Source organism: Hetaerina americana, unplaced genomic scaffold (genome assembly GCF_022747635.1).
Source record: "Hetaerina americana unplaced genomic scaffold, ioHetAmer1.1.p SCAF_15, whole genome shotgun sequence".
Taxonomy (NCBI): Eukaryota; Metazoa; Arthropoda; class Insecta; order Odonata; family Calopterygidae; genus Hetaerina; species Hetaerina americana.
In genome coordinates this window covers 2509762-2523121 of record NW_027286625.1, presented here as the reverse complement: position 1 = coordinate 2523121, position 13360 = coordinate 2509762, and the positions used below count along the sequence as shown (strand labels likewise).

At 39.6% G+C, this 13360-nt stretch overlaps 1 protein-coding gene across 1 annotated transcript in view; it reads right to left on the bottom strand.

Annotated features, from left to right (window-relative positions):
- LOC139686742 (glypican-6-like) overlaps nt 1–13360 on the bottom strand; it is a 202005-nt gene that overhangs the window by 37925 nt on the left and 150720 nt on the right. Inside the window, exon 2 of the mRNA XM_071583772.1 lies at nt 600–776. Coding sequence (XP_071439873.1) covers nt 600–776 — 177 coding nt within the window. The remainder of the gene's footprint in view (nt 1–599; nt 777–13360) is intronic.

The following is a 13360-nucleotide window of genomic DNA, read 5'->3' as shown; positions in this document are numbered from 1 at the left end:
ACCTTGTCGAAAATTTGTTGTCTCAGGCGTAACTTTATGGAATTTGCGTTGCATATTGAAATGTAATGAAATAATTGACTTTGTAATTCTACACACTTTATTTTTAAAAAACATCTGTTTTTTTTAAATAAAGTGTGTGGAATTACAAAGTCAATTATTTCATTACATTTCAATACCTTGTCGAAATATGCGAAACAAACAAATGCTTCTTGCTTGTATTCTCAATTCCTTAGTATTAGTTGACTCATTACTGTTGTGGGATCGCGCGAACTCCTCTTCCCTTTCAAAACCGAAACTGATCTTCCGTCGATGCATTGTAACCCAGTAGTACCAAGGATTAAAACTGAGTGAAAATGATAAAGGGTGTTTTAGTCATTTAAAATGGATTTGGCACCAAAAGGTCAGCATAAAACGACAGAACGTAGATCAACTGGGGATTAGGGATCAAGTGATCACAGGCCTGTGTAGAAAGCCACCAAAACTGAATGGAAAATCTCGAATATTTTACGGTTTGATAAGGAAATGCAGAGATTCCGCCGCCAATCGAGACGGGGGGAAAACGTTGAATTGTCGGGGTGGGGTTGTTGGAATATGCTTACCGTCGAACTTAGTGGAGCGCGTGGCGAGGAGGGACGACACCCGACCGAGGTGGTCGGTGAGCACCCTGTCGTACACCGCCCTGCTCTTCTTGCTCAGCCGCCTCTCGAGTGCCTCTGTGCAGCATGACGGCGAGCCCGAGGTCGGCGGAAGGCACAGCATCCCACCCACCTCCACGCCTGCGGGAATAAACGAAGGAAGAGAAGGTCAAACACCAGCTAACACATACACACACACAGAAAAATACATACTACACACAGGATTTCAAGCTATTCACGGATGCATCGAAAGGTGCGGTGACACGATCATGTCCCCGGGTCTTCTACCCTTCAGGAGAACGGACTGGGTATGGCACGACGCCGGAGATCTCGAGAGAACGGAAGTCCGAGGTCGCGGAAACTGTGCGACCTCATTTGTTGTTATGGAAATCTTCATTAAATTCACCAACCATGACGATGACGGAAAGTAAATTGTTGGTTGGGACACGAACGAATTGTTCATAATATCAGTAAAATGTTCACGCTTATCACTGAATTATACTAAATGTTAGCATTTTCATAAATTGTAAATAATCTGCGTTAGAAACATTGGTTGCCATTATTTACGTTGAGCCGTGTGCCATAACAGCATGATCAGTCTTAAACAGCATATAAATGTTCTAAATGTCATAAAAAGAGACTGCGAGGAACAAAACTATGAAAGATCGGAGGTCAAAATCTATGTAAGAATACATCGCTCCTAAAAAATTAATATTTGTAGCCAGTATTAAAACGTATGCATTCACCATATTTGAAAATTCGTTAAATATAATACATAAGCAGAGGGTAAATGAGACGGCAGGTTAGCCATACACGTTTCTTTTGGGCCAAACAGGTTTAACTGACCGTCACGCTCACGATGACGCACATCAGTGATTGGCTGAGGACCACGCCCACCATTGCACTTGCGATTGAATCAATTCAATACATGAAAGCAAACAAAATAAGGATTACAAGTCGTACTCATACTCGCATTTTCTCATACTTCAGTCAAACTTATCGATATTAAATAAACATCGCTAATGGACATGGCGATTCAAATACAAAAATTAAGCTCCATAATACTTCAATCACAAGTTTCAAGTTTCGCGAGTAAAAGTGAATGGGAAGAAAGTACAGCGAGGGTTAAGTGCGACGTAACCAATGACGTAAAATATAAATGGACGGTTTGGCACACCTTCGGCAGATTAGAAAAAGGTAGATGAAGTCGGATGGACGAAGAGAACACAAGGGGTGCGAATACTGGCTGAAGTATTTTTGGTAGGATGTGGAATACATAGTAAAATGTTTGTTCCGGCCAGCTCCTTACATTATTATACCGTTTAATAAAGTGTACGTTCCCCACATTTCTGCATGGAAATTAATGAATACATAACCATAAATGTCGACCAAATGCGTTGCGTACAGGCAGAATGAAGTGTTAGCGGTAAAAATAGAAGAGATAAGGGGAGGAATTTGTGGGTAACGAGAGGATGCATATTAATTAGAAGAACCAGTATCAGATAAGTATTAATGAAGTGCGTTACACTGGTTTGATCACGCTGACAAAATTGACGGCAGTCGAAGCACCAAACAGATACAATGAGAGAAAAGTTAAAGAGAGGAAGGGGTGGAGCGAGAAAGTCATGGGTGACTCCAGTCTAAAGAACACCCAAAAGACGAGAAGTATTAGAAGTTCCAGGAAGAGGAAAGGGCGTATAAAACAAGGTACGCATACGGTAAAGGAGGATGAAAAATGAAAGAAAAGGACATTTTGGATAAAATTTCAAAGAAAGAAATAAACAAAAATAATAATCATACTTTTTCTTTCTTGCTAGGGATTGGCGGGACTATCATAAATGAGAATTCGTACATACGTACATGCCCTTCACTCAGCGTCACAACGGCATCCATATATGTGTTTGCGTTCACTTCGCCTTTTCCCATTTGCCCGCATTAGAACGATTTATGAATTATCAGTTCTTACGATTCGCAGTAGGCGGTTAAAAGCCACAAATGGGTTCAATATTTTGATTTACCTGATACACGTTCCAGCAAAATATGTGGAATTATCTTAGTCATTGTGTGTTTAAAATAGATTTTGAATGTACACAGACTGAACATCACTACATTCATTTAATAACATCCTAATTTAATTTATCTACCTGAATTACTAATCCAGGTGAACATCATATTTATATGACGTAAGGCAGGGATATATATGCTTTCGGATTGTTTCTTGATAATTTTTATTACCATTATTAATAAAAATTTATTATTTTTCCTTAACTCCAAAAAAACTAATTAACGACTGATATATACTAATTGTAGATGATTTCAGAGAGAAAATATCTTCCCAAAGAATAAAAAATATAGCATCAAAGAATAATTGACCCGTAAAAGTTTAATGCTCCGGCATCCTAACTAAAAAATAAAGTTCACAGAGCTTGAGGTGAATACACCGAACAACTGGATTGGACATTTACGTTACTTTCCTGATCACAGTGTTGCCACATTATGAACTCCATATAGAACCCTGCCACATATAGAACAATGTTTATCGTTTGCGAGTACGTACATCGGTGTGGGTAAATATTGACATAACAGAGTTCATAAAAATTTCGATTCCCAAATTCACTGACAAGTCACATGGAAAGGTGTTTCGGTGGATATTCAATGCCCTCTAAATACCCATTGCTATACCTACTTCGTACATATGAGATGAATTGGAAATTAATGTCAAGGAAAAGAAAATAATTCTAAGCCAAGTATTTTTTGCCATGAGGAAATAGATTTTTCTCATTAGAAAGTATTTTTAATATATGTATGTGTGTATATATATATATATATATATATATATATATATATATATATATATATATATATATATATATATATATATATATTATATATATATATATATATATATATATTAAAAATACTTCTCAAAACAGAACGTCTTACGCAGGGTATTTTTCACGAAGTAGAATAGCTACGCAAGGCACATCTGTAGCGATTCGACTTTTAAATATTCCATGACCAATAATACCTATGAGACAAACAATTATTCGACGAAGAGCAAAACACGCCTTGAAAAAACGAAACATTGAGTATTCAAACACTTCCCGGACTTCAGTGCTCATTAGAATTTACTTCTCCACTCTCTCCTTAGTAACAAACATTCCCATTCTCGCGGACATTCCCATTCATTTATTTATTTCAATTTACATAAAACGTAGTTATCACCTTACTACCTGGTTCGCTGATCGTAATCATGTGGTTAGTATTTCTCACGGTGGTGGCATCACCATCTACGTTCCATTGTTAACGTCTGCCTCGCCTCGTGTTTCAGGATGTGAAACAAAAAATGACGCATTCCTAGGGAGAGCTAACGCTTTGAATTTGACCACAAGAGGGCCAATTTTCCGCACTTACGGACCGTTTGGTTTCCAATTACCGGTCGTCCGCACGAACGAGCTCGGTTATAGAAACGAAGAGGACGCGACAAAAAATGGAATGAAAATTATGCACATTTAAACGCGGCATGCCCTCTGAAACTCTCACAGCCATTCCATATGGCGAATTATCTAAATCTAAAATTTATTTAAAAACAAATAAAGATAACACTGAATAACACTAATCATATGCTCTATTAATAGAATATTAAATAATATATTTCGAATAGGAAAATAAGTAAGGCATTACAACCGAAATCCACACCCGAAAAATGCGCGCTTTTGCAAAATGGATGAAAATTAAATCAAGAAAATATGAAAAAAATAATAAATCACAACTATATACGTGCATTTTGCGATATATAAACCAAATTTGAGTATCGTAATAATATTTCCGCGTCTGTTAGGGTGCATAGAAATATTGATTGAAAAGGAGAAACATAGTAAAAATCGGGGAAAACAGAAAATCCAGATATATACAAAAATGCATCTATTTGAAGCTTTTACAGCACGGCGGATTACTGCGATTCCGCAAGATTAATATGAACAAGAGAAGCCACATTCCGTGTTGCGAAAAGAAAACAAAACGTCAGCGTAAAACGGGAGGGAAAATTATACAAACAAGGGACTTGGGATGAACAAATATCGAAAGCAACAATAGAGGGGTTAATAAACAGACGCCCCAGGAGTTAATTCATTCCGCAACTTCGACAAAATCTTGCTGAACGAAGTTACAGAATGTCATGGCTTTGCCTGGCTCATTAAAATGACAATACTGTCTACATACTCGTACCCACTATAGCAAAAAAATGCGAGATTTTATTTTAGAAACACGTTAAATGTTACACTCAACAAGAAGACTCTCTTCAGTTTTGCATTCATTCAGGGATATTCGACTAAATTTACAATCAACATGAGTTGAGAGAGTCACGACGGCGACAGTGCTATTGCCTACGCCAACTCAGAAAACAAATTTACGTAAGGTTCGTAGGCTTCGTACTTGCATTGCAGGGTATCTGCGAGCTGGGAATGGATTTACGTAATATAAGGGACTCGGGCGAGAAATTCGTTTCGAAGACTTGATTAAATGAAAAAAAACCATGACCCTCATTTCATTCGATAAATATAAAAAAATCGACGAGTTCAGTCCTTTTCAGCCTGCACTCGTATCTGCCGAGTGGTAATCGGCTAGACTGAATAACATATGTGACCCTTGCGACTTCAAAAACACAACATTACACACTTGTTAGACTGCACGCATCAACATAAATACCGCTCAAGGCGTGAGGGGGCGCTTCCGTCTCTGGCTTCTCGCCAAACCTTAAGAAGAAGAAGAAAAAAAAGGTTTCAGGAAAAACTCTCTCTTCCAGAGAGTACGGATTTTCGGTCGGGAATGATTCACGAGAACGTAAAAGAAAAAAAATAAACCACTCGACAAGCAAGAAACCGAGACGTACGAATGCCGGATGATTCTTGGAACTGGAGGCCTTCGCGAATAAAAAATATCACCGCCTGGAGGAACCATAAAACACATGCCACGGACTACTTGTCTCGCTGTAAGGAGAAAAACATTTTTCTAAAGGCTTTGAGTCCGACAACTGCGGCGATTAATACGATCGATGCGATCCCATTGGTCCAATGATCAGTGATCTTTATGCCTCCTACTCGATTTTCTTAGCTTCACAAACCAATGAGATAACCATGGCCATATTTCGACGGGATCGAAGAAGCCGCCGACCAACAGAGTCGCATCATATATTTGAAAAGTCAAAATGCGAAGTCTTGGTCTAACATCACTTTATTTATGGTTAATAGTGACTTTCAGTCTTTAAAATGCTCATAACCTGACTTCAGTGATATCTAGGACGAAGAATGCTATCTATTAATATATCCAATGGTGAATCGAAGAGATGCTGAGTGTGCCGATGAATATTGAGAAATCTTTTTACGAACGGAAGGACACTACCCATCATTAAAAGTCACTATGCATTGTAAATGGCAGTTTTTAGTACCAAAATGTTGCATTGCGTCCCACGAAAAGTCCTAATTTCTTGTGCAGCATCTAATTTTTCGACCAGGACAACAAAGGTAAAACACTAACCAATGGTACATTAAGTTAAAAGCAAACTATTACTACAGACATCGAGCATTGTTTTCTACCTGCTATAGTCTCAGACAACAATACCTGAAGATAAAAATTTTACCATAGTCAATTTTTGTCTCGAATACGCATTATGAGACTGCTTTAACTGTTTTTAATTGCTCTTTAGTTTTTTACCATGCTTCATACCGAAAGGAAAGCTGGGTGAGACCATATACTATAGATAAGTTTGAAAGGCGTACGATGGATGATTTTAAATTAGCGTAACATTTTCATGTATTGCCCATAGCTATTAGAAACAAGTTACCATCAAGGTTTGTGCACGCAGTTGCATTTAACACAATCTGGATGAGATTCTATGCTTGGATTTCCTCGACAAGTTTCAATAAGGGTACCATTTCAAGAATACCTTAGTCAATCACAAACGCTCTCTCGAGAGAGAGGGGAGACGGATAAATAGTAAACGGCAGGGTGTGATGAGATCGTAGAACGACAAATATTAAACAAACAAAAGGTAGGGAAAGCTAAGGGGTCAAACTTCGCTGCGGATATTTATAAATAATTTCTTTCTCACCCTAAGGGAAACCACTACCCCCTCGACGAGAACACCGCCAGCGGAAATAAGTTCAAGCGCAATCCTCTATCGAAGCCTCAGAAATGCTAAAACACTAGTTTGTCTAATGCTACCATAATATTTCTCATTACAATTATCCTCACTAGATATTACACAACGACATCATTCATGGGGCGAAATATTCAGGTGTACTTTTACTATTAGTTTCTGACAATGGTTTGGACTAAACGTTGTGCAGGAAAACAACTAATAAAAAGTTGCATTCCGTTCTTCCAAAAGATCGATGAAAATGCAAATAAAGATTAGTACGGCAAGATGAAAAAAGAAATATTTCTCAAAAGGTGGACGAGGGATAATAATGGAAATCGTGAAACGTTTCTGGGCGAGGTAAATCAAAATAAAAACTTCGATTCAATTTCTACTAGGTTCGTCCAAGTGGTCACTCAATTATTTTCCTTGGACTGGGCATAGGCAGTAAGATACGACGGAGCTTAAAATAACGCAGGTGCTCTATTAATACAACGCATAGATGGCTGAACCGTTCAGTCCATAGGGTTCGTATATGTATATGTCCCAAGATTGAGAAACGATTTCAATACTTAAAACGGCGTCCTTTTTAAGAACAGCCTGGTCATGCATTTTTTCCGCTTGGGTAGCTTAACATTCACCGAACTTCAATGAGTGAGGCCTGCGGTGATGGTGCTATGGATGTGCAAAGTGTGCGTTAGTGGGTGCGACAGTTCAAAGACGGCCGAACGTTGTGTGACAAAGAACCCAGGAAGCCCCTGACCACTGACCAGCAATTTTCCAGGGGGCAAAAGGGAACTCTACAAAAGCGGTCTTGGAAGACAAGGCATCTTGGCGTCGACGCTGTGAAAAATGTGTCTACAGGGAAGTCTATGTTGAGGAGTACTTTCTGGTGCCAGAAATTCGTCAAAAAAATTAGAAGACCTGACAGCTTGAACGCACGTCAATCGTGCTAGATTAGAGGCCACACCCTAATTTACTGTAGAACCTGAACGCGCCACTGCGACGTTTTCAATGTTCAAAAATATTATGCATAGGGACAATAAAATAAAAGTTTACAACACGACTTCGACGAACACGACGACCACGAATCCCTAAGCCCGAGATAAAAATTAGGAACGAACGACAGCGCTTCCGGAATGCGATGCTTGTTTTAATGTTCGAATTTCGAACTGTACGGTGCAACGGACAAATATTCCTTTTTTTCCTCGTAAGTCTGACCAAGATTCAAAGAAATTGGATAAAGCAACGCCGCTATTTAAAAAAAAATAAGGTGCTTTCCAGAGAAGTGTTTTTATTATCACTTTTTTCTTCTGATAAAAAAACTCACGAATCAAATCCCATTTATACACCAAAACGACCGTAGCTGTAAGCAAGATATAACTGAACAAGATAAAGGCTTAACTTTCCTGCCACTCCTGGTAGCAAATATTTTCAAGATCACGAAGCGTCCTTGGTCACAAAAAAACGACACAACTCAACCAATCCAGCGTTTGGCGTACGTCCTCATTTCGGAGGAAAAAATATTGGTGAGATAGAATTTTCTACATCGGTAAAGACGTCACTCACAATGGGAGTGGAAGTCTGTAATCCTAGCAGTTCAAATGACAATCATCTGACGCTATCTGTTCGTCCACATCAATTGCCAACGAATCGGCCAACTTCCCTTTGCATTAAGTTCAATCAAAATACTTAAATAATCACGCATGGACTCCAAAATGGTCGAGAGGTATCTGGATGACTTCTGTTGTGAATTAACACATCTCCTTAGCTTTATAACACGAAGCCATTTCTTCTGCCAATCAAGTTACTTACGTACATATGGGGAAGATGAAAGACTGCGGAAGGAAGGAGAGGATTGAATACATGAATAACAAAGATGACCAGTACGTGCAGTCCGAAGCATCAGTATGCTGAGTACTAAATTCATTGGCATGAAAGGGAACAGCGATTCAGTCGATCGCTTCATTCATGCCCTTCTCAACACACCTCGAGGTGTGATATCAGTGATGCTCAAAATGGCTAAGCGTGCAAGTGGAATTTCAAACCGCAGGATTATGCAACGAATGGTTGCATCAACTTGGCCAGTTCGCAGAAAAACATGTGACGCGCGAAGTAATGCAAAGTGTAGTGGCAGTAGTCTCAGATTACCCTTTTTTGGTGTCCCAACGAAAACGATGATATAACTCGGTAATTAATCTCAAGAAAAATATGACACTCATTCCAGAAGCGGTAAACCCGCTATCTTTGGGTTGCAAGGCGAGAACAACCGGACGGCATATACATTACTCAACCTGGACTCGTCATGTTAACATCCGAGGATATGAGCTACTTTTTCGAGATTTTTCACAAAAAATCTTCAGATATGTCAGATAACGACAGAAACGATATGTTTGGTTGGTGCCCTAGTCCTACTTAGGTTTCACTCCCACATTCAGTCTCGGAAATTAGAAAGATCACCGTGAATCGTTCATGTAGCATTTGAAAACGAATGATGAGTTCGAATCCTGAATTAGTCAGCGAATGGTATTTTAAGTGCAATTATCTATCGTACGATCCTTGCCCGATTCCAGGCGGTTGGTCGACTATGATACGTCCTCGTGTTTCAGGGAAATTTACTACTACTTGCTCCGTGCTAAACAAAACGCTGACGGCGTTCATATCAACCATACCTATCATCTACCAATTCACTCTCACTAAGGATGTCTGAATTAAGGTTTTGCGTCGAGCCGCTTTTCCAACTAACTTGCTTCCGAAGCCACGGTAAAAATTAAAAAAAAATAAAATCAGAGATAACACCAACCTGGGACAACGGTCGAACGAGTAAAAACTTGAGATAAGATCCACGAGAGAGACGCTGAGGGAGAAGAATGAGCAATGCTCACTGAGCTGCTCCTGCTTCCCATTTCCTGCTCATTGGACAGGAAATAAGTAATGCGATTCACCGCGTCGCAATATAGACATGGGCTGCGTAACATTAAATTTCCAATTCCGAACCACAATACAAAGAAACTTTTGATATGATGAGGATATGCGAAGGGTATATCGATAAACATTCACAATATCGTCCGCATCGATGCATTAAATCTCTAATTTTTATCGATATCGCTAAAATGGCGAGTAGCGTGGAGTGGGAGATTAAAGTCGTAATATCGTAAAAATGCAATCGTATTGCCATATATCTCGTAGTGGACGCATGGAAAGAGTTAAACACTAAACTAGCCGCAGACTATGTCACCGTAGGGATTTACGATTTTTAAATACGAGGGTCATCCGGAAAGTAGTACCCGTTCGTGAAATAAAGACACAAAAGTAAATATTAACAAACATAAAAAATTTTATTTGAAAGAGGATACTTTAAACTACTTCTCAACATAATCTCCAAGCAAATTAAGGCATTTGTCATAACGTGTGACAAGTTTCTGTATTCCTGCTGCATAGTCCTTCGCCGCCAGCTCATTGAGATACGCGAGGGACCCATCTTGCACAAATTTTTGCATAATGCAGATGGTGTTTAACAATTTCATGAACAATTGTTCGAGAAACATTGGGAAAATGCTCACAGATGTCATCAATTGTGACGCGCCGATCGTTCCTCACGAATTCGTCAACTGAGCTCACCAGTTGGTCTGTAATGACAGACGGTCTCTCCGAACGCTCATCGTCGTGTGTGTTCCCCCTCCCCATGTTGAAGTTGCGACACCACCGCCGAACAGACGACTCGTCCATTACATTGTCTCCATACACCTCCTTTAATTGGCGATGAATATCACATGGGCGAACGTTTCTTGCATTGAGGAATTTAATCACTGCCCTCACTTCACAACTGGCGGCGTTCTCAATTTTTTTAAACATTGTAAACAATCACAGAAACAACACAGGCAATGCTAGCGTCACGCAACTTGGCTCAGAGAAGGCAGACAAGCCACTGAAGCTATCTGACCTCGTCCAGCGGCTACTCGCGTCGTCAGCACTTCATGCGGCACGAACGGGTACTACTTTCCGGATGACCCTCGTATGATCACTCGCAATGCTCGGGACAGCATGTTAATATAGTCTTCTAAGAGTAGGCGCACAGTAGTTTTCCATCATTGTTCCATTGTGTGCACGAATAACGCTGTGGAAGGGCGACAGCAAAAAATCAATCGGTGAGGAGGACCAATGTCTTAGTTTTATCGGCCAATATCGCGCGCGCGTATTCACAGACTGATAGCGAAGACAAAATTGAGCGTTCGTTCCTGAGCCTGGGGATTTGAGGAAAGAATATGAGAATCTTAAGAGATATGGAAAATGACTGGAAAAAATTAACTGAATTGATTTGAAGAAAATGGAGAATTTAGAGGCGAAGATAGCAGGCGAGACTTGACTTTTAGAAGGGTATCTACATCTACTTCATATCCCGCAAGCCGCCGCAAGGGCGTGTGGTATGGGACTATTGAGTTTACCCGTGACACAGAGGGAGTATTTAAGGACCTAACTGTATATTACAGCGGTAGATCCGAACACCCGCGGACAAAATAATTTAAACCGCGACGGAGACTGAGTCAGTTACCATTCTAATATTCTCTCGCACAAATCGTGAACACAAGAGGGCCGAAGCTGGGAACCACAACAGCTATGCTAAAATATAATTATTTTCTGCAATCCTTATTGAAAACACATTCCTCTGAAATTAAATGATAAAAAGGGTGGCACTCTAGCACCTCCAACCAAACACCGCCGTGTCATGTGTAATATGTAAATAACAGGAGGTTTAGTGGTAAACAATGGAAGATGGAAGAAAAAAAGGAGGGAGAAATTTGCGAATTCCAGAAAATATTGTAAGCAGTGACGAAAAGGACAGGCAAGCAGGGATGAGGCTAGAAACGATCAAGCATTTTTGAAAGAATACGGTGATGGAAAATATGAGGAGCTGAAGAAAGCAATAGTGTAGTTTGAAAGGAATTGATTTCATTGATAAGTATTTTGGTAACACACTAGGATATGAAATGGTTTCTACGGACCGCCCAGAAGACATCGCTGTACTACCTACGATAATATTACAGGTCCTAAATGTAATTGCCAATGTCCAAATTTTGTCGCAATGTCTAAATCTGCGAACTTTTTGAGATTTTGAACTTATATTGTACGGCAAACTCGACTGGAAAAAGAGACAATATATTTTTCGCAACGTCCACACCACCTTGCTAAGATCGCAATAATACTTATAGCTTAACAAGTACATAGAGCAATTCCTCTTTAAAGTGCATTCCTGTCTTTTCCCAGTGGGAAACGCGTTGAGCTGCTGACTAGAGTGGTACCGGATTGGGTACAATCTCATCCGAATCTTGCTATTTACTTCTTGCTAACCCTGGAACTAGATGGCAAAGGGTAGTATATAAATCACGCAAGGCCGATTTCGGCTTTTTTTTACCCCTCTCCAAACCTTTGTGAGCATCACTAAGATATGAATCATCCCTCCTCACCTTCCCACATTATCGACGCCATCTTTAAGTTTTCTAAAAAAAGATAAAAGCTCAATTAGGTTTGACGAAGGCGATTTTCATCTCGTTTAGTTACTTATCATTTCAGTTATTTGTTCATATTAAAAAAAGTACGATGCTTGAAATATTACATTTTTTCTTTAAATAATATCAATTAATATACATATAAGGAAATGAAATAAGAATTTCGGAATATTTTTAAGTTTAGAGGAATGCTTGAATATTTCTGAAACGACAGGAGTGTTTACACACCGTGTTCTTTGGTGATTATGGACAGTTAAAATTATTTTTTCATACGAAAATGCTGAATGAAAGCAATAATAACCTTCGGTAAAATGGTTCCTGAATCCCACCTGCCACAAGAAAAAATAACAAAATGACACCCCCGAAATTGTAAGCATGATTTGGAAAGAAAATTGGACACCCTATCCTGTACGCTTGAATTCACAAATCTTAAGATTTCTGGGTGACATAAGATGTACCTATCAAAAATCAATATTCGGGTAGATAACTGGGGTGGTAGCACTATATTCTCTGCAAGTATTCAATAATGGAGTATTTCCTGAAGTTGTCTTCGTTCGCGCGATACTTGAGCTACTCGTGGAGATAATTAAGCTTGAAACGAGCGTGGTTAAAACGATGCGTGAAAATGTTATATTTTTTTCTTTTAATAATCCAGGACAAATATAAAACGATTATTTAATATTTGCGTGATAATGATATTAAAAATACTGTCTTAGGTCCAACCAGCCTTTGGTAGAGCGACTTTAGAAATTTCTACCGCTGTCAGTAGTCCCCAGTGCTCATATCGCGAACTTTTACGAGCGTAACGGGCGGATTACCAGCGGAAGAAGCCGGTGGTGTGAACAAGGCATTGGTGAGAAAGCAGTGGAAGAGGGGAGGGGAGAGATATATAGCAGGGGAGAGAGAGATATGGAGAGAGGAGAGAAGGGGGATGGGATGGGAGAATGTACGCGCATACGGAAGGCCTATGTATAAACAGAAGTCCGTTGATGTGTACACCTCCAGGCTCAGGCGAGAAGATACGTGGAGAAGACGGGAAAGAAGTGATGAGGAGGTGCGCGGGGTTGGGAGGGTTAGGAAGG